The 25,830-nt window shown below is 44.9% G+C and overlaps 1 protein-coding gene across 5 annotated transcripts in view; it reads left to right on the top strand.

Annotated features, from left to right (window-relative positions):
• The window catches only part of sbno2b (strawberry notch homolog 2b), a 64,858-nt gene that overhangs the window by 20,282 nt on the left and 18,746 nt on the right, over nucleotides 1–25,830 (top strand). For 3 of the 5 annotated variants that reach the window (XM_061034827.1, XM_061034829.1, XM_061034828.1), the window contains exons 4-5: nucleotides 7,913–8,036; nucleotides 25,084–25,269. In XM_061034827.1, the coding sequence (XP_060890810.1) occupies nucleotides 7,913–8,036; nucleotides 25,084–25,269 (310 nt within the window). Of the gene's footprint in view, nucleotides 1–5,938; nucleotides 6,088–7,912; nucleotides 8,037–13,869; nucleotides 14,329–25,083; nucleotides 25,270–25,830 lie in introns of those variants that run through there. The other 2 variants (XM_061034830.1, XM_061034831.1) reach the window with 2 other exon arrangements.

Here is a 25,830-nt window from a genome sequence, read left to right as displayed (position 1 = left end):
GTCACCAACTGTTAGACTAATGAAGCCAAAAGAGACACAACACCGGTGTGTTAAACACTGAAACTACGGTCATGTTCTGTGTCGCTGTGTCTGTAAATTGGTCATATGTGAGCAGGCCATATGTAGGTTTTCTATAAATACATAAAATCACCGTTTATCGGTGCCTGTTCCTGTGAACCTTTATCCATTTTGAGTAGGAGACACATTTAAAACGATTTTTGCAGACAGTCATTTTTTTGTTTACTCTTTTCTCTCCCTTGTCTTGATACTCAAAGCCGAAACAGAAACGTCCCCACACCACTGATTTGAAAGACGCCGGCGTTTCCTCATACCCCATGCCATGTTAAAGCAATGTGTGAAATCTGACACCAACGTTGTCCGATACTAGCAGCTTTAGCGCACAGTGACTATATATTTACTCCTGCCAACTCAGAGAGAAATACAATGCATGGAAGAGAATTTGTTTGCTTCCCCGTCGGTCGTTTTAAACTGTGGTTGCCGTTTGATATTATATTGTTGCATCACTGGTCCACATACAGGATCAGATGTGTGCTGAAATGCATATTTACCTTTTGTTTTAAAAATATAATTTCATGCTTTAGAAGAAACATTTATCAAATGTTTTTTTAAGTCAGTAAAAGCATCTTTCATTCTAAACACAAATCAGGAAGTGTAGTGTTGGTATTACAGCCAGTTTCTTTGTAACTTAAGGCAGCAGATGACGTGAGAGCTCAGTGTGTGGTTTTCATGTTCACTCCAAGCTGGTTTTACAAGACCCTTATCTCACTCTCGGTCTGACTAGAGACACATATCTTTATCTGGATCATGATGTGTCTGTGGTTCAGAAGAAGAGAACTGATTGAATATCATCCAAGAGCGTCATGATTATGTTGAACAGCCCTCGTCCACCACGACCAGCCTGCCATGTTTTTTAAAGCTAGTGAGTTCAGCATCAACCAGGACCCTAAACATGTGGTTGCAACACCTCACAGGACAAACAAGGCAGAAGTCGTAAAGCCTTTTGCATGTTGTTTTTTTTCTACACTTCCTTGATATTCAGGCTGCCTGTCAGTCACATGTATTCCCTCATGAGCTGCAGTCATTGACAACAGACAGAGGAGTGCGGTAAAAAACTCTCTGAATGGTGAGGAAACATGGCGGCTGAATGTTTATACCCAACAGTCACGTATAAAACTATGCTACTTCTCCCTGCTCCTCTGCTGTCTACATAACGGAGCATCGCGGGCTGAGACACACTGACATACATTGCTGCACATAGACACACACACACACACACACTGGAACGCCAGCCACCACGGCCACCTGCTTAATTTAACTGCACCAGATCTGTACGGACTGAGTCAGGACCGCACGTGGCCTGACTGGTGAACTTTTTCTTCTACCCACCACTTTGGCCGCTGAGCCAATAAGTGAATTCTGGACCCTGGGGATAACGATAATATTGTGAATAATTGCACAGCCAATAGTTTGCACCTAACGATTCACTGACTGATGTTATCCACATGTGCTCAGCAGATTTTTAATGGGCAGTGATCGAGAGGTTATTAAGATTCTGTCCATGCTGAGTCAGCATTAAAAGAGATGCTCAGTGTTTGTTGACTGTGTCGAATCATGGTTTCTCCTCTATGGGTCGTATTAGATATGTTGCTTTGTACGAGTACGTTGTCATGGGAAACTTCAGATTCATGTGAGGATGTGAGAACACTCTGAAATCTGATAGGATTCACAGGACATCATATTAATTAATTTTGAGGAAAATATTGATTTTGATCACACACACATTTATTGCTTTGATCCCTCAAATGTGCAGTATAAACACGTATATCAACTGGAGAGTAACTGAGCATGTACGTGCATCACCGCTCGAAACTCTGGAGAGTGATGATGCTTGTGAAATCCATATAGCGCCCTCTGCTGGTGACACAGAACTGCTAGTGTAATACAATGAAACTCTAAAGAATAAATCTAGTAATATCACAATACTGCGATAAAATTAGCCGATACCGATAGTCACTGGATATGCTGATATCCACCAACATTATCGGCTGGCCAATAAATCAGTCGGACTCAAATATTAATACTAGGTGAGAAGAAATCTTATAACAAGAAATCCTAAGTTTCTGAAAATCTGATGATTTGGGGTTAGTGCACATGCCTCTGATGTGACAGAGTTTGCTCATGGACCTGGTCTGGACATGAGACAGAAGCAGAGACCGTTTAAAACAATGAAGAAAAGAGGACCAGAAGGGGAACACTGACTAACCATGAACTGTTGGCTAAAGCTAATAATTAAGATCAATGACGATACTTTGAATTTTCACCAATGGGGGGGGGGGGGGGGGGGAATCTTGTTGTCAATCTTGTTGTCAAGGATAACTGCCTACCACCCGAGCTCCTCGGTGCTCCGAGCGGGTCGACACTTCAGCCCACCTCTGCTCTGGAGTCAGGCGACCTGTACGATAAGCCTCCTCTTTTATAACTGTGTGATCAACTACCAGTTGAATTATATTTACTCAAAGAGGTAGTTTAGCCCACTATTAACAGTCACGGTTTGTGATCTTTGGTTGCCTTGACAACTGACGCCTGGTTTGTTTACAGCTGTTAAATGAGAAACAGATCACTGATCTGCTTCAGATTTAATTTCCTTTTTAAATGTACTCATTGTCCGTAACTGAGGGAGACTCACACTGTTGCTCTGTACTGATTACTCATTCCCCCGCTGGCCTGCGGTCACACGGCTCCAGGACTAACCGGGCCTGAGCACGGTTACCTCATAACCGTTCATAAGGACGTTATACAACACATGCATGGCTTTACGTGACCGTGAAGCGTGCTTAGTTTACAAAACAGGCGGACTCAGGTAAAAATAAAAGGGGTGTGCGGTCCACACTTCAGAGAACAACACAGAGAACATGACAGCTACTTTACTGACTTTGTATCTTATTTTGGGTCATTTTGAGCAGATACAGACAAAACACTCCGGGGTTTCTCGATCATGGAGGCAGGGATTGATGATGTCATGTTCACGTTGTGTACACGTGCTTGTGCTCGTGCATGAGCAGCTGTACCGTGCCGAAGCACACCTCTTCATCTGTGCGGGGCCAAGGAAGTGTACGAGGACTCATCACACAAACTGGACCTAGAGGGTCAAAAGTGCTTGTGAACGGTACGGATGGCCTAGTGTGAGTGCACCCTTAGATGCAGACTTCATGTCATCATGGCTCTGTGGAATAAATAGGACTACATTGTGTTGCTTGATATTGAACACTATGTCCTTTCCATAAACTAGAGACCCCAAAGTGACATCACAGCCTCTTTTTTATTTATTTCCCCCTTTAGTTTCAATAGGACAGATTATCGAGTGGTTTTTGAAAATCATTTTTCCGAGAGTTGGTTGATCTTAGCGCCTGCGTTCTCCGTGTTGTTTTCTGTTGATGTGGCCTGCAGACATACTGGAGTTTTTCCCAGTGCTATGACTCAAGGTTCAGTTATTGCACACTGTTGATAGCACAGGAGTTCTATTTCCTGATTGTTCTGGCTGAGAGGAAGACTTCTTCCCAGGAATCAAAGCTTGTTATTGTTGAAAGACGCTTCATCAGCCCAGGGCGTCCACTTAACTCTTTATTGGCCCTTCATTATTCTGTTGATTATCAGATGATCCTCCCTGTCAACTTTACTTTGTCTTTTTGACCTCTTTGTTGCTCCTTTGCAAACACTAACACAAGTTTGTAATGAAAGTTTAAAGTTCAGAGCCTTAAAAAATAGATTCACTCTTTCACTTTTTCATCAGACCTTATAGTAGTTAAATAGTGATACAAACACTAGTTCACGTAATCTGACATAGTTTTGAGCTGTTAACAACTTCTCTTTGTGTCTTTAAAGGGCATTGTTTCAGGACCGTACACTTCTCCATGTTCCTCTAACTCTAACATGTGTCTCTAGTCCGTCTACAAACCCCCCAATGATGAGAAAAGTCCATCCTCTCTGTCTTCTGTCTGCTCCACTTTTCAGAAAATGTGTGCTCAAACAGGCCGTTTGGAGATTTTCCCTTCATGACATCACAAAGGGCAGTAGCCCCTCCCCCAGGTGGGTGACACTCCCACAGCTAGGTGTTTATTCTGTCCTCTGAGTCTGCCTTCTCACCGTAAACAATAGGACATGGAGCGAGAAAGCCCGAGTACACCCAAACTCTTCCAGAGAGGGGGCGTGGTCAGACAGCTCATTTACATATTTAAAGGTACAGAAACAGCCTGTTCTGAGCAGGGCTGAAATAGAGGGGTTTATAGACATGATCAAATACAGGATCAGAGTGGATTTAGAACAAGAAACTTCACACACACGTTTTGTGGAGCTCTGAGACTTATTTACACTAGCTGAAGAGGAGGAGGATGTGTCACCTTTAAATTTGAGGGCTGGAAACAACAACGTGGTTCATATGTGTAGCATGAGAAGGCTACATGTACACCAGAAAGACAATCCAGCCTGTTGGCTTATCAGCTTTGTATCATTGGAAAGCAGCTGATATCGGCCTGCCAACACGTCCGCTGTAATAATATCACTGTCATATCAGCGCTGGCTAAACGGCCAGAGAGGGGATTTCCAGCGTGGGCGATTGGCACCATTTACTGAGCAGTGATCCTTCTGAGAAACGAACAGACTTTTTAACTTAACTCGTGATCTTTTCCACTATCATTTTGATTTCATACTCATATTTATTGTGTGGACTTAAATTACTTTCAACTTGTGATTACTTGATCACAGAGGACCGTACCTTCTAAAACATCAGTGATTTTTTTTAAAGACAGAGTCAGCAGCTTGTTCCTTCAAAATAAAATACAGACTTCTCCTAAAGTAAAGACATAGTCAGCAGCTTGTTCCTTCAAAATAAAATACAGACTTCTCCTAAAGTAAGGACAGAGTCAGCAGATTGTTCCTTCAAAATAAAAGACAGACTTCTCCTAAAGTAAAGACAGAGTCAGCAGATTGTTCCTTCAAAATAAAAGACTGTGACTGTGTGCAGAGACTCTGTCCTCTGACTGGATTTTACTGTTCTGATTTGTTCTGGTTGACTCGGGACGTTTCTGGGCAGAGCTAGTGTGTTTCCTCCAGCCAATGACAGTGCAGCAGGTGAGTTTAAGAGTGGATAAAAAATATAATCAGAGTGAGGAGAAACACCAAGTGGATAAAGCTTGTTCTAAAACGAGGGTGAACCTTGTGTTGTCTTTTACCCGTGGACGTGGAGTTGGTCTACTTCCTGTTGGACAGGCAGGTGACAAACACCAGCAGTTAGCTTGTGTTAGCTTGCAGAGTAGCTACAAGCAGTAAACGTACACACTACATCCTGCAGTGAGCCCAGGAGGAGGAGGGGCTTAGTTTGAATGTTTACAAACATTTCTACAGACTCCGCCTTTAAACTTTGTGCATTTGGGATGACTTCTGTTTGTTTGTAAAACATAAAAACTGTTATAAAAACAGTGTATTTAATAATGCTTCTAGATTGAACCCAGTAATATTAGTTTGTTTGTTGTTTATCAAAATATGACCAAAGAGTTGGGATCGTCTTTTAGAATGTATTTTATTGAACATGGTCATGACTGAGAGGAGTATTTTTGCTTTGCGTTGTTTGTGACACTCAATGAAACAAACCTCACAGGAACTTTATTTCTACCAACTGGCCTCTTTCTTTAAGCCGCCCCTTCATCCTTTCAGTGTACTTTGAACTTGAATCAATCAGTCCCACTGATCTCTCGCTCCATGGTTGTGGACTCAGAGCCAAATCCTGTGAATAGCTTTGGCAGAGCTCAATCCCTCTGAGCCTGAGCCCTGGCACATGATTGGCTGAGAGGAGCGTGGAGTTCCACCTTAACAGCCCTTTAGTTTTGCTTTCGTTTTGACGTTGTGCTTATCACTGTCAGCAGGGTTGTTTCGTGGCACTATGATGACTTGCAGTCAAGAGGAAAGTGAAAATATCTCCTACAGAGCATGTCGACTTGTTTCTGATAGAAAGTAAGGCTAAAGAAGAATGATTGTGATTAATGAGCAGATAGACCTGGACCTACAGATCAGGTAGGAACTGTAGTCGTTCTTCTTTTCATGACTGTGTGTAGACATCTGTCTCACCGTCTCTATCCTGTGATTTAAGTCTGGAAGATCTCCTCCGCTTGTCTGATTTAATGTTTGTGTTGTTATTTACGTTTACTTTACTTTCATCATAGACGGATGTTCTCTGCATACGTGACCTGTTTCTGTGAATATACAGTAAAGCTTCACTGTACTGGCATCTGTCTCTTCTCAAATTACACACCTTTCCCAATTCCTAGAGCAAAACTTAAAGTCTTTTCAGATATTAAAGGTCCAATCAGTGAGATGTGTAGTGAGTGAAATGATAAAGTGATCTTACTACATGATCAGACATTAAGGAAACATGCTATGTTGAAGAGCTGGCTTCTCTGACAACAATGCAGCAGCCAGTATGTCCTCCTTCTAACTTTAGATTCTGCTCCTGAATGCTCTGGATTTGTTTGGACCAGAGAAGGTAGGCGCTTTTAAGACACCCCCCCACACGGCCGTTTTGGACGCCCCTCAGTTTGCCAGATATGAGAGCAGTTATCAGGTCAACAGGTGTTGCAGTGATGGAAGCGGTCAAGAGAAGTGGTTCAGATAGAAGTGATTGTACCCGATCTAAAAAGCCTCTGCATGTTTCTAATAAGCTCCACGAGCAGAAACGTGCTCAAACTAGGATCAATATTGGAGATGCTTTTGAAAAATGGAGAGAGGTTAGAACACAGAAAGGTTTACAGACCCATGCAGAGCTGGATAAACACTGAAGCTTCAGAGTCCACCACATGGTGACCTGTGTGAGCATCCACTCTAGAGAGGAGGGGGGGGGGGAGACAGCGCTCTACAATGTTTAGAATTTAGACTGCAGTACCCATTTTAAACACTAGGGGTCAGAGTTACATGCTGCTCCTTTAAGTAAAGTGGTGTGTTGTTGATGATCATATTACATGCTAGCTAAACATCATTCAGTACCTCTTATCTTCTGGAGCTGCTTTTTTCCACACTAATACTGCGTTCCATCGGAACTGGGAATGACATCACACCCGAGTTAACTGCGTTCCAGTTGCAAGTCGGAAAAGCAACATGGTCGCCTCCAGGAGTACCTTTGTTTTGTTAGCTAATACCAGACAATAACGACACACTACGTGATAGTTTCTGACCGAAAATAAAATGACAACACCTCCACAGAGAGAACTTGCACGATACCATCGGTGTGATTCAATTCAGTGTTTCCCCTACCATTATATTGGGGGGGCGGCCCCTTTTTAAAGATTTTTTGGGGGGCTTTTTGTGCCTTTATTGTAGGGATAGGATAGTGGATAGAGTCGGAAATCAGGGAAAGAAGTCATTTAAGGATACCTTTCTGATAGAACAGGACATCTGTCATTAAAAGTAACACATGAACACCAAGATTCCTTCAAGTCGTTGTGTCGTTGTGTCGTCTTGCCCCCCCCCCCCCCCCCCCCCCCCCCCCCCAACGCTGTAAACCTAGGGGAAACATTGCAGTTAATTACACAAAAGACGACTAAGCTGCTAATAAACACAGTTACAGTTTAAACATCCCTGCCCATGCATGCAGCAGCCATATTGGATTTGAACTCGGGCTACTGAAGATTCTCAGAGTTTCCGAGTTTTCCGACTTCAGTGGGCGTTCCTGATGACCTATCAGACCGAGATCAAATGTAACCGAGCATAACAGACTGCTTTGGTTGTACTTGGAAGCTGTTGGGGAACATTTGGAGTAACTGTTTGAGCTAAAGGAAACACAACATGTGTATACGTCCTGGTCAAACAAGTGACTTGACTAACAATCCTCCTCTTTCTCTTCAAGGCAATACCACTTGAGCAGCAGCACTACCACCACCACTCCGGACGTGCACATGGACATGTACTCGGGATTCTCTGATGTGGACTTTTCCAGCCTCAACCTCCCCAGGAACGGAGATTTCCCACAGGTGTGTCTCATCAGTCTGTTGTACATGTTCATATATATATTTATGTTCTATGGCTGAAGTCCCCTTCCACCTACTCAAACACAATTAGTGCTTCTTGTCTCCATTTGTCTTTTCTTCTTTGTCTTCATGCTCATCAGAGGGAGGGAGCAGCCATGCCTCCCACCTCCTCCTTTCATCTTCCTGTCATGTGTGTTCAGCCTAGCTTCATTTACCAAACGGGCGGCCTGATTAAAGGCCGTTTTGTCTAGACGACGGCAGCAGTACCTGCTCTTGTCAAGGCATGTCATTAATAAGCCTCTGTAATTTAACGCTCCTCTTCAGAAATCACTGCTGGCTACACCCAGAGTACTTTTGTGTTGAGTGTGGATGAGTCCGTGGCTCATGTTTTTTTTTTTGGGATTGGCAAAAATAATCAGGACAAGGAATTCTTCAATGTGAAGCGTGACATGAAGCAGCAGGCTCATATATTCACCTCTCCCTGCTCCATCCTCCATCTGCACTTTTCTATTTGGGTACAGTTTAGTGTCCATCCAGTGAGATCACTGTAGTCAGGATCATATGAATAGAAGCCTGCTGTAATTACACAGACCACTGAGTTTCTAATCTGAAGCCTGTTGGTGTCGATCTGAGGAGTGCTTCTTATCTTTACTGAACCGAATCAAAGGAATACGCTGTGATGTTTAAAAGAAGAGCAGTCACCGAGCATGTTGACATCATGACTTCATCTGCTTCAATACACAAGCAGTTAGTTATAGCAGCTCAGGTGAATCCTTGGACCCCCAAACTTCACCCGATGTATTCATTGGGTGAGTTGTTACTGGTTGGGCACTTCCTGGAGGGTTTGGTAGAAGTTAATAAAAACTATAGTGAGGACGGTATAAAAGTCCCTGTGATGCTGTTTTTTTAAAGGCTTTTTCTTTGTGACTTTATTAAGAGATAGGACAGTGGATAGAGTCAGAAATCAGCGAGAGAGCGGGGAATGACGTGCGGGAAAGGGGTCCGGATTTGAACCCATGTCGCTCGCTGTTGATCTTCTTGGGGGCATGAAAACTGACCATGAGGCTGCACGCCACCTCTACCATATTCTCATTATAGTGTTGTATAGCGGACTCTGCTGCTCGTCCCACTACTTGTTTTTTTACATCACGTCTCACCTCAGGAGACCCCCCGCCCCCCCTGCTGACAGGGATATTCTCCTGCTGTGAGCTGCATGTGTGAACGAACAGATCAGGATGATTTCAGCAGCAGTCCTCTTGAAATGATTTAGAAACTTTCAGGAGTGTATACGTGCCTAAGTTCCTCCTCACGTTGGTGCTGCAGGTGTGTGAACGAGTGATGGTTAAAAGAAAAGTGTGACGCTGTGTTTGTATTAATATTTAAGCTGGAGGGATTTTAAAAAACAAAGACCACACTTGAAAAGCTGCTCTGTACACATGAAAGTGATGCGTCATCCTCCTCTCGTGTGCCGTTTTGCTGACATGGATTTTGTGATTCATGTGGGGTTTCCCAAGTTTTCCCTTTGCCTGACGCGCCGTTCATCCGTCTGCCTGCTTTCTGTCTTACAAGACCCTGAGAGGGAAGGGATCAGGAAACATACTGAGTATATATCAGTGTTGTTATTGTTATGATGTGGTGCTATTGTTCTTCCTGTTTTCTGAGTGTGTCTGTGTGAGCGAGAGAGAGATGTTTTGTGCTTTCTCAGCTGTTCTATCTGATTTTGAACACTGCCCTGCCATGTGACGCATGAAGAGGCAACTTAAGTCACAGGGTCATCATGACTAATCCTCCACCTCACACACAGCCAGCTCCACCCCCCCACCTTTCCCCCCCTCCATCAGCCTGGCATGTCAACCATGTCCCTTTTCCCTCTCCCCGTCCTCATTGAGGGAGCAGTGTTTGGGTGTTTTCTTTTGCACTGCTGATTGAACCATGACAGCTCTACAGACACTCAGGCATGTGTGACTGAGTTCACCAGGTGACGGCCTTGTTTATCTCTGAAATGTTCCTGTTCCAGTCCCAGCTGTCGAGTCATTAGTAAAAAATCTCTTCTTGTTTGCATGGCTTCCTGCAGTGTTGTTACATTCTGCGTCATGTTGTTAGGAAGCGCACCGTTGGAGCATGTGGACAGGTGTCTTTATTTAGATTCTACATGACTTGTAAACAAGAGTCACATGTTTTCTTTGTGTTTCTTTGTGTTAGAATAAATAAAATCCCCCTCCAGGTTATTTAACTATCCACCTCAAAGGGAAGACAAATGAAAAGGAGAATACAACTCTTAAAAGATCAGTATGTAACTCTGACCCCTAGTGTTTAAAATGGGTACTGCAGTCTAAATTCTAAACATTGTAGAGCGCTGTCTCCCCCCCTCCTCTCTAGAGTGGATGCTCACACAGGTCACCATGTGGTGGACTCTGAAGCTTCAGTGTTTATCCAGCTCTGCATGGGTCTGTAAACCTTTGTGTTCTAACCTCTCTCCATTTTTCAAAATCATCTCCAATATTGATCCTAGTTTGAGCACGTTTCTGCTCGTGGAGCTTATTAGAAACATGCAGAGGCTTTTTAGGTCGGGTACAATCACTTCTATCTGAACCACTTCTCTTGACCGCTTCCATCGCTGCAACACCTGTTGACCTGATAACTGCTCTCATATCTGACAAACCGAGGGGCGTCCAAAACGGCCGTGTGGGGGGGGGTGTCTTAAAACTGCCTACCTTCTCTGGTCCAAACAAATCCAGAGCACATCTCACTGATTGGAACTTTAATAGGTAGATATTTGCAGACCTGTCTGGACCTACGTTGGGATTACATTGTGTCATTTGTGGATCCACAGGATGTGAACTTTAATGCAGAGCATCAGAATGAAAACACGATTTACTGGAAGAATGACATCAGAAGTCGTCCACTAACCACTCTGGCTTACCTCACTGACTGTACTGCTTTCAGCAAGCACTCAGACATACAGAACTACTGTACATCCATGCACTGTGTGTACAGATATACCTGCACCAAGTCACGTTTACACATTTTCACTCTCATAGTCGCTGTGGTTTCTCTCACTATCACACACAAACACTCACATGCACAGTGTGCTTCTAAGAATATGTGATGAGGCTGCGTGAAATCCCAATCACTTGATTTACTAAATACATCCCACCGAAGAAAACCCTGATTGTGTATTTAAGCCTTGATTACATCCCAAGTATAAAGAGTAACTGTTAGCCATTACATATTGCCAGAGAACATGCATCCCCCCCCCAGTTAGGATCAAACGTGTCTGGAAAAACTACACATCCCATGTTGATGTTCAAACCATATTACTGTAAAACTTTTAACAACATCTCTTTCTGTCCATGTCTGGTTGATTTAGTAATGTTTTCTCACAGCTCTGCGGCTCAAAGTGAAAGAAACACGCTGTCCATATTTAATTCATAAACTGAAAGGTTGCTCAGCCTCGGGGTTTATCTCAGTGAGGCAGTGAGGATTATCTTGTTTTGCTTGACTTTATTGCAGCAGGCCAATAACAACATAAGTCTTGAGGTTTTTTTTTATTCAGTTACTTCCTTGTAAGACGCCTCCCGCCCGTTTGCATGGCCTACTTTAGAGGAGGAAGTTAAAGGTTAATTTGAAGGGTTGTTAATAGGTGCAGTGATTTCCTTTAGGAGTGTGTGTGCTTCATCTGACTCACTTAAGTTTATGTGGTTCAACTTGTATCTACCTTCAATTTAATAAGAACTACATCTAAAGTTTAGACTTTGTGATATTTTGTTTACATGTTTAGCTGTGTGTTATCCAATCAGTAACCTCCTCCGGTGTTGAAAAATGAAGCCGACGCTGAAGTGTGAAATCCTGCAGTTCCTGGAGTGTCCACTAGAGGCTGACTGCAGAAGCACAGGAAGTCACATACACACCCATTCTAAAAAGTCTGTTTTTACAGCAGAGATTAACATGTTTACAGCCTGCTTCAAAAAAACAAATAGGTGTGATTAGCTCATGTCTCGATCGACACACACTGTACGGGGGGTGAATTTTTTGATGACTCATCAGTTTTGATTTGATGAAGTATAAGAGTTATTCACAATAAGGTGTGTAGCTGACCTGATTGACAGGTGGGCGTGGTGTAACGGTTTGTCAGGAGGTTTAAAACCCGCCTCAGCTCCAGCTCTCAGTCTGTCGTTAGGTTGACTGAAAGTTAGACTGAGACAGCATTTCCAGCATGGAGACCGCCATCGATGGGACTCCAGTGCCCCCTGCAGGAACAGACGGGGGGACGTCACTCAGGCTGCGTCCATTCATATTTACAGTCGATGATGTAATCGTCCCAGTATAGTGTTTACACCAGAGTTTAGTGATACAGTCGTGTTAGAACAATGTCATACGATTGAGAGTTGTAATGGAAACAGCCCAGAGCATGCTAATGCTAGGCTAGCACGTCCAAGTTAAGTCCAACAGAACCAGGAATCAATGAAGGGAAGTAAATGAGATGATTTGAAATGATTCTAAATAGTGCTTATATTGACGAGGCAATAAAACAACTGCAGTGATTATGTCCAAGAGTCAGTGAGACTGCATGTGCATATTAAAATAGTTAAATCGATCAACACCCGCTGTCCCCCCCCTCCAGTATTTACCCGATTGAAGATTTTAAAGAAACCGCTGCATGGGTCAACTTTAGAAACAAGAGCGGGTAGTCGAGGCATGGATCCTTCCTGCTCGGCCTGTGATGCAATAAGGTGTGTCTGTGTATTCTAAAGAAGCTCATCAATGATTCATCCCTCCCAATCACCGTCTGTGTCACACACACACACACACATACACACACATACACATTCTTCGGAGGATTCCCACTCATACGCTGATGACACCATTGGACAGGCGCCACTCGGTCTCTGAGGCTGACTCCCCCTTTAGTCCAGCAGAGATGGACATAACTGTTACCTGACCATACTGTTCTTCATATCACACATTCCTGGAAGTCGCTTGTGCAATAAAGAAACCCCTCCTGCACCACAATCCGTTTATTAACCACTGACTGTATCACTGTTAGCGCTGATGCTCGGGACAGAATAACTCTGGTGTTATGACACCATCTCTGATCAGCATCTTGGATACATTGAATTTCCTCATCACATTCCCAGAATATGTATTTTCCCCATCAGGCCTGTGGTTCCAGTAAGCGACATGCGACCGTATATGATGAGGATAGCATCATATAGCAGATAGCAGACGCAGAGTCAAACATGCAAAAGACTCTTTGAACAGCACGCACTTGACCTGTTGGTGCACCTGTGACCACAGCAGCCACCTCCCTGTTACTGAAGCCGTCACAGCGTCGAGCAGAAGCGTCTATTGAACGGCTCTGTGAAGAGTAAAAGTATTTCACAGCTGCCTTAACACAGTGGGTTAATTTAACCTCTGGTGCACTGCTCATTATCTTTCACACCTCCAAACTACTGATCATCATTATATTCATGAGCTACCACAGCAGCTTTGAGCCTGTGGGAACAGCTAGAAAGACACAGAGCAGAGTATGAAGTCATCCATCCAGGCAGGGAGTCAGTCTCTAAATATAATAATCATTAAATAGCGGGCCAGGCCCATTAAACGGAGCGGTAAGCAGCGGGGTGTGAGGAGCGGGCCAGGTCCAGAGCGCAATACTGTTTACACTACAAATGCGGTTGAGTTACACCATGTACAGTAAAAGGGGCCTGACTGCCAGTAACTCTAGTCACTTACCAACAAAAGCATCATTTCCTGAAAGCTCCTCCCTCCTCCTCCCTCCCTCTTCTCCCCACCTCTCCCCTCCCCTCCCCTGCTCTCTCACTCGCTCTCCAACCACCTTTTTTCAGCTCGGAGGAACTAGTCCACAATCACTATGACTAAACCCCCATATGCAAATACCTGCCTGTCCTGGTGAAGCAGGAAGCATGTGTTAGACTTGCCTGAGTCTGTTTGTGAGAGGAACACAGTTTGTGTGTGTGTGTGTGTGTGTGTGTGTGTGTGAGCTGATTGCCCCCGAGCGTACCTGCGGCAGAGGCAGATGTGTGTGTTACACCACAGAGGAACTGTGGAAGGGCAAGTGAGGCTCCACTGCTGGGTGGAAGAGCTCCAGCTGTAAGGCTGAATACCAACACTTTGAGCAGCACATGGAAGAGGCTGTCGCAGTCAGGGATTCAAGGTGAAGCACGAGTGTGTGTGTGTGTTTAACCCTCGCCATACTGCGGCGTTTGGACCCATGTCGCTCATGCAGTTCTGGACTAAATTATATTCACAGCTGGGACGACCGCTCCCCAAGGTACTGGTGCTATTTTTATTATTTTCGTGTGTGTGTGTGTGTGTGTGTGTGAAATGCTGAATCCAGTTTGTTGCTCTTCTTTGGTATTAACCTACATTTAGAAAGACAGAAAATACAAATAAGAGAGGGGGAGCTTTGTAGGTGTGAAGAGTTTTTACTGAGCTGATCAGGGAAGTTTTAGATACGGACAACACGCCCTGTCTTACCCACTTAAGGCTGTATTTTATTAAATCCATACTTCCTTGAATGAGTTTTGGACGTTCTTCTGTGTAATATGACCGCAGTGACGACACGTCTGTCATTCTCCTGGACTCTTTATTTTCTGTCAGGAGCTCAGCCAACATCTTTAATCAATATTTATATTTGAGTCGCCCGTTATCTGCCTTAAAGCGTTTTTTTAGATGTATTTTAGTGGTTTAATCAGCTGTTTCCCGGACAAAGACGTCAACCACGTGTCAGGCATTCATGTATTTCTTTAGATATTTTTTGGGCTATCTTTGCCTTTTATTGGAGAGGACAGCTGAAGGGAGACGGCAGACTATGGGGGGGGGGGGGGGGGGGGGTAAACGAGCAGCAACGGGTCGAGGACGGATTTGAACCTACGGCCGCTGTGGTGAGGACTATACTCTCTGTACATGGAGCTCAGACCGCTAGGCTACCTGGAGCTCAGACCTCAGACATGTTTTAAAGAGAATCTGATTTAACTGTTATGGAGCTGTAGGCGTCATCGTGTTGGAATCAAACTAAATTCTCCCTTCTAATGATCTGAACGTTACGAGAGGAAAAAGCCCTGAGAAGGTGACCTGAGGACGCGGACTCACTTTGAAAACACAGTGCTTCAAATCAGCTTCAGAGTCAGGCTGAGAGTTGTCTTTAGCCGGCACACCACAGCAACCTGCCGGTCCCCCCACTGCACCGCTGTGTCTCTCATTCCCAGCCAGGAAACATGACAAAGAAGTGTCCGCCTCGCTCCTCGCTGTCTTCCAGTAAGGGCCAAAATCTGATGTGCTTTTCTGAATGGCCATGGTTGAATAAGCCCGTTGTTGTTGTTGTTGTCATGCTCTTCTGAATAAAACTGCATCTTAATTATTGATGGTTTCCTTCAGACTAAACAGAGAATGTCAGTAAAGCTCATCTGATGCTCAAGGTGCTTATAGTGTGACGCTTCCTGACCTTGTTTCTGAAGGTTTATCAGCTGATCTCACAACTTCTACCATAAGAGAAGTTTATTTAAAAAAACTGAATCTTTGTTTCAAAATCTTGTTCTTAAAGTAATAAATTATTTGCAGACAGATGTGCTGTTTGGATCTTAAAGAGAAGCTAGTCTTCTTATTGTTATCATTAATATTAGTGTGTTCAGTGATGATGGATGGAGTAACGTCAGCTCTTGAGCCGGTCTTGATCATGCAGACTGGACCTTCAGGCTGCTGTGTCTCTGTCCTCCACATCTGCATTCATTTGACATACATTCATATCTTTACAAGTTACAGTCCTTACTCCGTGCAGCGATACGTCTGAGTGAACTCTACTTATTTATTTTATTTTTTTTATAATTATTTTTATAACTTTCATGCTTTCCATCAGTCATACTTACAAGTTTTTATCAACCAAAATAATACCATAACATTTAACTTAGTTTACACTTTTCAAGAGTGAAATCAGGATCACATGAGATATTTACCTTTTATATCCCAACAGAGAAACACATAAAATAAATATAGAACAATGTACATTAATGTCCCATTCATTCATGTCACACAAATCTCATCCCTCACATTAATACACATGCGCACACACACACACACACACACACACTGAACACTTTTAAAGCAGGGCTGCAGCAGGGCAGCGACGTGTGGTCAGTTTCCTTGTATTACATCAAACCCTGAGCAAGACCGGGGCGTGCAGCTTACGGGAAGTGAACTGATAGTGACGAGTGAGGACGGGTGAGAGCACCGGGGGGGGGGGGGGAGGGGTAGAATAAATGCTTGAGACAAAGGTTTTGTTTGTTGTGAATGTGAGGTTTCTGCCTTGTAGGTGTAAAGTCAACATAGACAGCAGGTTGTGATAAGACGCAGGCTGAAGTTCATCTGTGAGCTCTGACTGCTGTCATACATGTTGGATCATCAAGGCCTGTGGAGGGTCCTGCTCCCTGATAGGTCACCTGGCAGAGTATGTGTTCATGGACATCAAGTCCTCGAGGCAGCAGCCCTGAACTAGTCCTCCTTCTCTTTTTTTCCTCCCCGTGTTTCCTGTTGCTCTTTAACTTCCCCTGTCAACAAAGGCAGATATCGTCATGAAAAGAGATTGGTTAGTACTGAATGAAGGGTTAGATAGATAGATAGATAGATAGATAGATAGATAGATACTTTATTGATCCTGAGGGAAATTCAAAGCATCCAGTAGCAGGTTACAAAGACGTACATGACATGAAACATTTGTTACAAATTAACCACAAAACCGACGCCCCCCCCCCCCCCAGAGTTATTTCCTCTCCTGAGCAGAAGGTACGTGGTGGTTGGCCGTCGACTGCAGTCTTTGGGACATTTGGAACTTTTTGGCCAAGACGTGGCCTTTGGCCTTCGTCGTCACTAGTTCTTTGCCGTCTGCTCGGTGTGTCAGGGTCTTCACGAGGACATGACTCACATGCCCCTTTTCAGATTGTTCTTTTTTTCCCTCTCTCTCAAAAGTGAACTACGCTCAGCGGTCATCACGTCTTTGTTCTGTGAAAATGCATTTTAACGTTGCAGAAGCACTACACAGCTGGAGCTCCACATACACACACAGTCAGACATGCACACAGCGCTGTTCTCCTCTGCTGGCTCAGCTGAACCCGTCTCTCCTCTGTAACACCTCTGTTACTACCTCTGAAGAACAGCTATATTAAAGGGTGCCCTGTTGCAGAGTTATTCAGACACATAACAAGGTGACACTGTTCGTCAAATCTGTTTCATCAGTACCCCCCCCCCCCCCCCCGACTGAAGGCTGTCATAGATTTCTTTAGACTTCTTTGGAGCATCATGATGACTATATTTCAGTCAAGGGATCAGGGCCTCATTGATGTGGTAGTAAATTCACTTCTACATGAGAAGCTTCTCAGGGCTCTGAAAAACAAACCTTTGTAAGTTTGTCAATCAACCAACGAGCAACAACCACGAATGGAAAGTTTGGTCGACTTGTAGTAAGAGTTGAAGCCGCTCTGCTGGTCCCGTGGTTCTTCTTAAAGGGCAACATCTCATTCACAGCAGTCGATTCTTTGGCTAACAACCAAGTCAACTTCCCGGCAACGAGCCCACCATTCTGAGTCACAGGGTTATAGTAGTCCATCTGACCACAGATGTGTGAAGAGGGTGTGTGTGTGTGTGTCTGTGTGTGTCACGCTGAAGACAAAAGAAATCAGGGTTATTCAAGGTAATCCAAAGACCCGTAAATACGTACACTCTCTGATAATGTAGTGCTGGCTCCAAAGTAGAGGCAGTTAGCATCAGCCAGTTAGCATCAGCCTGTTAGCGTTAGCCAGTTAGCATCAGCCTGTTGGCATCAGCCTGTTGGCATCAGCCAGTTAGCATCAGACTGTTAGCATCAGACTGTTACCATCAGCCTGTTAGCATCAGACTGTTGGCATCAGCCTGTTGGCATCAGCCAGTTAGCATCAGCCTGTTAGCATCAGCCTGTTAGCATCAGACTGTTGGCATCAGACTGTTAGCATCAGCCAGTTGGCATCAGCCTGTTGGCATCAGCCTATTGGCATCAGCCAGTTGGCATCAGCCAGTTAACATCAGCCTGTTAGCATCAGCCAGTTAGCATCAGCCAGTTAGCATCAGCCTGTTAGCATCAGCCAGTTAGCATCAGCCAGTTAGCATCAGCCTGTTAGCATCAGACTGTTGGCATCAGACTGTTGGCATCAGCCAGTTAACATCAGCCTGTTAGCATCAGCCAGTTAGCATCAGCCAGTTAGCATCAGCCTGTTGGCATCAGCCAGTTAGCATCAGCCTGTTAGCATCAGCCATTTAACATCAGCCAGTTAGCATCAGCCAGTTAGCATCAGCCAGTTAGCATCAGCCAGTTAGCATCAGCCAGTTAGCATCAGCCTGTTAGCATCAGCCTGTTGCATCAGACTGTTAGCATCAGACTGTTGGCATCAGCCAGTTAGCATCAGCCAGTTAGCATCAGCCTGTTGGCATCAGCCTGTTGGCATCAGCCTGTTAGCATCAACCTGTTGGCATCAGACTGTTAGCATCAGCCTGTTGGCATCAGCCTGTTAGCATCAGCCTGTTAGCATCAACCTGTTAGCATCAGCCTGTTAGCATCAACCTGTTGGCATCAGCCTGTTAGCATCAACCTGTTAGCATCAACCTGTTGGCATCAGACTGTTAGCATCAGCCAGTTGGCATCAGACTGTTGGCATCAGACTGTTGGCATCAGACTGTTGGCATCAGACTGTTAGCATCATCCAGTTAGCATCAGCCTGTTGGCATCAGCCTGTTAGCATCAGCCTGTTGGCATCAGCCTGTTGGCATCAGCCTGTTGGCATCAGCCAGTTAGCATCAGCCAGTTAGCATCAGCCAGTTAGCATCAGCCTGTTGGCATCAGCCTGTTGGCATCAGACTGTTGGCATCAGCCTGTTGGCATCAGCCTGTTAGCATCAGACTGTTAGCATCAGACTGTTAGCATCTGTGTTTGCGTGTGTGTGTCTGTTTTTAATATCACTGCTCCCCTCTGTTGCAAGTTTTAACGTGGTATGTTGAAATCTTCTGCATACATATCACAGACGTCATCTTGCTGCATCAACATTCCCCTCACATCAACTTTTAATACTGATGGACTCTTTACTCAGCAGCCTCTACCGTCAGTGTGTGAATGTGTATGAGTGGATGAGTTAATACTGATGGACTCTTTACTCAACAGCCTCTACCACCAGTGTGTGAATGTGTGAGTGGATGAGTTAATACTGATGGACTCTTTACACAGCAGCCTCTACCATCAGTGTGTGAATGTGTGAGTGGATGAGTTAATACTGATGGACTCTTTACACAGCAGCCTCTACTATCAGTGTGTGAATGTGGATGAGTTAATACTGATGGACTCTTTACACAGCAGCCTCTACCATCAGTGTGTGAATGTGGATGAGTTAATACTGATGGACTCTTTACACAGCAGCCTCTACCATCAGTGTGTGAATGTGGATGAGTTAATACTGATGGACTCTTTACACAGCAGCCTCTACCATCAGTGTGTGAATGTGTATGAATGGATGAGTTAATACTGATGGACTCTTTACTCAGCAGCCTCTACCATCAGTGTGTGAATGTGTATGAATGGATGAGTTAATACTGATGGACTCTTTACACAGCAGCCTCTACCATCAGTGTGTGAATGGGACCTGTGGTGTAAAAACACTTTAAGTCGTCATAAGACTAGAAAAGCTAAAAAGCTAGCTCAACACGCTAAACAAGCTCAAGTCTATTTGCCATTGACCTCATGGAACCCTTCTGTGGGGGAGTTGTCTTGGCATTCACCCAAAAGCATCGATTTAAGACGAATTCTGTCACTGCTTATCTCTCCTTTTTTCTGGTGGATTCGTCTTTGTGATTTCATAAACACGTCCTACGTGGACGTGTCCTTCCTTTCTAGAGTCTCACGTGCTTCATCTTGTTTCTCTTGTAGTTTCTGCTGGCACTAGACTTCTTTGAACCAGCTCCTGCATTCTGCCGCTCGCTGGGACACTTGACATGGCATCTTTTTATTTTCCAGAACGTATGAAAACACTGGAAAATTCCAGGAGGCTTGTAAGCAGCAGTGAGCTGTCCCTGCCTCGCTGTGCTCCGACTTGGCACGGCATGAAAGGCTTGCCTGTCAGGAGTCGTTTGACCGGGTTTTCCACTTTGATTGGCCGAGGATACATGGCTGTTCATATGCTGCACTTTGCTGCCTGTGGGCTGGGCGAGCTTAGCAAAATATGTTATATGACTCAACGGATGTAAGAATGTAAATACAGATCATCTCCCTTCTGATTTCTGAGAACATCCCCTCCAGGTTACATTTGAGTGTGGACGCGGTTCTCTGGAACAAAGCTCGAGACCTTCAGCAGAAAACCCAGAATAAATATGATGGTCTTTATAAAATCAATTCTGGTTTGGCAGAATCCCAAAGTGGAGCTCCTGTGGTCAGGAGCAGCCGTTTGTTCTGTACTGGAGACTTTGAGTTGTCTGTGACGGACTTCCAACATGTTTCAGTGTTGTTTTGGCCAAAGGCTGTTGTAAACTTGAAATTGTGGGACTGTACCTTTAAGACATAATGTGTTGCTAAGTAACTAGGGGAGCGACGTCACTAGACGGCGCCTTGTTTTTATACTTGGAGCTAGCTTGAGTGGCGTCTGGACGGACATCTCAACTCAACAGTGAAGTGAGGGTTCATGTGGACGCCACGTTGTTGCTGTTGATTATGTCAGCTGATCATAAGCATGGGGTGGTTGATGACACACACACACACACACACTTCCTGGCTCATTTAAAGGGTTATATTAGGTTGCATTGTCTCTCTGCACCTCAGATACAAACAGGTATTCTCTGAGTCCTCTCTCAGTGTGACAGCAACATGTTCAGGCTCCAGCTGGATTCAAAGCCAGTGAGAATAACGTAGAGAAAGCTGACCCGGTGGGGGAGAAGTGGCACATGCAGAGCTTGATTCTTAAGTAGTATAGACTGGGCTTAACAGTTAGCACCCATAGATATCTAATTCCAAACATTCAACAGTCGGTCCCTAACGGTGTTTGTAATTCCACCTTGTCCTCATGAACCTCTACAATATGTGAGTGAGTGAAGTCCTGTCCCTGCTGCTGCAGGATTCAGAGCAGCACCCAGCTGTGATTGAACAACAATAGGTGAGTGAAGGTGCAGCGAGGAGAGTGGAGATTATAAAAGTGGGAGATGACAGATATGTACCACTGAGACGGTGAGGTCATCTAAGGTGTGTGTTTGTGTACGTGCGGGGGTGTGTAGGGTAAGGGGGCTTGCAGGGTGACTTGTTTCCTGGCCGGGGGGGGAAAAGCAGCCAATCTGTCAGTGTGTAGGGGAAAGCCCGGTGCCCCGCCTGCCCGGGGACCTCCGGAGGGTCAGTGAGTTCAACAGGATGGGACCTCGGACTCTAAACACTACCTTGTGTTTTCTATGAGCTTTACCACAAATTAAATGCAGACTCAGAATATTCTCTTTCATAGTTTTTTGTTGAAAAATGTGATTTTCAGCCCGTGGTTTGATCGAGGAATAAAAAAAGAAGGTGTCTGACATTTCTCCTGACCCTGATGAAAACTGTTTCACAGTACATAAAAAAAAGTAAAATATGCTCTTATCTGATAGATCTTAAAGATGCATTTTCATTGGTTGCGTAATATTTCTGTTATTAGTCGTCATGGTGATGGATGGTGGCGTTAGCATAAGGAGTGTAATATTGTGCGTCAGTGTCAGATAAGTCATCTCACTGTAAATACATGAACTCTACTCCATGATGAGGACAAGCTGCTCGTGGGCGTTAAAGTTTAGAAACTTCGAGCTGAGAACCACCGACTTTAAACCACAAGCATGATGTCGCTCTGCAGCTTACGCAGAGACCTGTCACGATCTCCACACTGAACAGTTAGACGCTGAGGCGGCCCCGTGATGTACAGTTCATGGGTCTGCGTGTGTGTGCACCCTGAGCGGTTCCATTTAAGTGCAGGGTTGTTAAGGTTTCTTAGTCCCGCTGTCAGGAGGTTTTCATCTGAGGAGGATATTCTGTGTTTCACATGCAGAGCAAATCATGAAAAGAGCTGGAGGCCTTCACATGTTGCTCTGTGTGTACATGTAAACACACACACACACACACACACACACACACACACACACACACACACACACACACACACACACACGTGTCGCAAGAGTCCCACTTTTAAAAAGGAAGACCTCCAGAATTTCAGCTAAAAAGACGTTCTGTCTGACGTTCTGTCTCTCTCTGTGCAGTGTAGAAATAGAGCGACAGAGAGTGACGTCTGCGGCTGCGCTGTGATTGCCATCAGAGCAGTTTGAATTGGAGCCCTTATCTCTCCCTGGCAGGAGCTCGTTCTTAGGAACAGTGGATGAACCGGGGCCCGGGTATCAGGCCTGCAGGGGGACAAACACTGCTGCCTCTGTTACGCTTTGCTTAACAACTCCATTAGCATGGTGCTGAGGTTCACCACATCCTGGTTAGCTCTGCCCAACCTGCTGCACTCTTCTCTTGATTCTTCATAACAACACTGCGACACAGCGAGATCTGAGAAACCTGGAAGTCACACAGTAACACGACACAGAGCAACGACCTGGAGGTCAGCGGCGTTTGAGGCTTGAATGGATGCGTTGTTTTAAGGAAGCTCCAGGAGACGACTTCTGTTAGGACCTGACCTCTAATGCATCACAACACATCGTTTAGACTTCAAGAGTTTTATAAGAACTTTAAACTCAAAGTGTAAATGTGAGTGAGAGAAATCTTCCGACTCATTAGATCTAATGTTTGGGATTTGCTAAACTGCAAGGAAAGAAAAACATGGTGGAAATCATCATCGACTGTGTGCTCGTCTTGTCTTCTAATAAGAAGGTGTGTGTGTGTGTGTGTGTGTGTGTGTGTGTGTGTGTGTGTGTGTGTGTGTGTGTGTGTGTGTGTGTGTGTGTGTGTGTGTGTGTGTGTGTGTGTGTGTGTGTGTGTGTGTGTGTGTGTGTGTGTGTGTGTGTGTGTGTGTGTGTGTGTGTGTGTGTGTGTGTGTGTGTGTGTGTGTGTGTGTGTGTGTGTGTGTGTGTGTGTGTGTGTGTGTGTGTGTGTGTGTGTGTGTGTGTGTGTGTGTGTGTGTGTGTGTGTGTGTGTGTGTGTGTGTGTGTGTGTGCCTCTGGTGACACGGCGCCCTGATTCCCAGCTTTGTTGTTCACCCGTCTATCCTCAGCCAGAAGAGCCAAGACGGGAGAGAGGGAGGGGGGGCGGGAGGTGAGATAGAATGAGAGGAGATAGTTTGACACACAGCCAACAGGATGATAAGAAAGAAAAAAAAAATGGAGAAAGGTAACGAGGAACAATGTTTGTAGGGTCCGGGAGACATTTTTTAGCACGCTGTCGCCCGAGAAAATGCCGACAGTTGTTCCACTCAGCTGTCTGCAGGGCACATTCACTGTTGAGGGGGGCTGCTTTTAGAGATCATGCCTGATCATGCCCTTTAGGAAACACACACACACACACACAGGGAGAAGGAGAGAGGAAGAGGCATTATGATATAACTACAGGCACACTTTGATTAACATGGACACGTTCGGGTCAGCGAGTTGTTTCTGTGACGTCAGAAAGCAGAAATACACACACATCATGTATGTGTGTCCGCCTGCTGTTTACAAGCCGCTCTGGGCCCCATTCCCACATGATGTAGTCATGTTAACACTCAGAGCTCTACGTTTGTCTTCTCACGCCTCCCAAACATTTTCAGCAGAACTCTTGAGTAATGGCAAACAGGAAGTGATGACCGAGGTCAGCACAGATTCTCAGCAAGTGATCGTGTTTTTCTCTTTGTGTAAAAGTCACATTCAACTAATGCTTCCTTATAAACCTTTTTTTATATTTACAACTAAGAGGAGCAGTATGTAACTCTGACACCTAGTGTTTAAAATGGGTACTGCAGTCTAAATTCTAAACATTGTAGAGAGCTGTCTCCCCCCCTCCTCTCTAGAGTGGATGCTCACACAGGTCACCATGTGGTGGACTCTGAAGCTTCAGTGTTTATCCAGCTCTGCATGGGTCTGTAAACCTTTCTGTGTTCTAACCTCTCTCCATTTTTCAAAAGCATCTCCAATATTGATCCTAGTTTGAGCACGTTTCTGCTCGTGGAGCTTATTAGAAACATGCAGAGGCTTTTTAGATCGGGTACAATCACTTCTATCTGAACCATTTCTCTTGCCCGCTTCCATCGCTGCAACACCTGTTGACCTGATAACTGCTCTCATATCTGGCAAACCGAGGGGCGTCCAAAACGCCCGTGTGGGGGGTGTCTTAAAAGCGCCTACCTTCTCTGGTCCAAACAAATCCAGAGCATTCAGGAGCAGAATCTAAAGTTAGAAGGAGGACATACTGGCTGCTGCATTGTTGTCAGAGAAGACAGCACTTCAACATAGCATGTTTCCTTAATGTCTGATCAGATAGTAAGATACCTTTATCATTTCACTCACTACAATATATACACACACACACACTCACACACACACACACATCGAGGACGAGGATATGATTTCTCTCTGCTTCTATCACATCTCTCCCCACATCCATGATTATAAGTCTCAGGGGGATCCGGGGGGGGGGGCTGTGAGAGGCTAGTTAAAGAGCATGGCATGCTAATGGCTCGGAAAGGATATGAATAGAAGAGCGACTGGAAGGCAGCCATGCTTGAAATGACACACACACACACACACACACACATACACACACACACAAGTACTCTCATTATGAATGCCCCATGCTTTTTATATTTCTTGTTGCCTCACACATCTGTGTGTGATTAGATTTTGTTTGGGCTACGTGTGTAAGAGCGCAGCGTTGACTCAAACCTTTATCGTCTGTGCTTTATTCCCATCCTCCTCTGTGCTTCCTTTCTATGACATGAGGCTTGTAGATGCATGTGTTGGTACTGTTTCTGTTTAAGCTGCACAGAGTTAATATTTCTCCATATGTGTGATCTTAACGCTTCCTGTCTTCCTCCACCTTCAGGACCTGTCCTGCATTGATGACCTCTCCACAAACTCTCTGTTCTCGTCTCCGGCTGACTCCCTGTCAGAGTATGCTGATGCCCAGTCCTTCATCAGCACAGACAACCTGGACTCAGTGCCACTGCCCACCCTCTGGGACGTCAACACTAGTACCACCACCACCACACCAGCACAGAGCCAGCTAGAGGTCAGTGAAGCCACACACACACACACACACACACACACACACACACACACACACACACACACCAAGGCTCCTCTCACAACTCATCTTAGAACTGTTACATCACTCATCACTTACATGTGTGCAGCAGGTCGGGACCAGACGGACATGCGGACGTTAGCATGCTCTGTTAGCATGCTCTGTTAGCATCAGTTCTGCTGTAACTGGGAGGCAGTTACAACAAAAGCCAAAACCTCCAACGCTCAATCTTTGTTTCTACTGTGATCATTTTATTCCAACATAAAAAATTAGCCAACGACTTCTTGTGAAGTCAGTTTGTATAAAAGTGACGCTCGCTAACTTGAAAGTGTCTTAGCTCTTCCGGATGGATCTCAGGCCCTGTTTCCACTTCGCGTTTTTTTTCTTCTTCTGAGCGCCAGCATCTTTTTAAAAGAGCTTCCCTAATGAGTAGAGAGCGTTTGCAGCCACAGACGGCAGCCCGGAAAAAAGGCGCAGTGCCCAGCATCTTCTTTTTGGTGTTGACGTCACCCGCGCTCTTTTTCAAAATATAGTTTTGTCGCCAAC

The sequence above is a fragment of the Labrus mixtus genome, chromosome 3, assembly GCF_963584025.1.
Source record: "Labrus mixtus chromosome 3, fLabMix1.1, whole genome shotgun sequence".
Lineage (NCBI taxonomy): Eukaryota > Metazoa > Chordata > Actinopteri > Labriformes > Labridae > Labrus > Labrus mixtus.
Note: the sequence above shows the minus strand (reverse complement) of the source record. Positions and strands in the feature narration are given on the sequence as shown.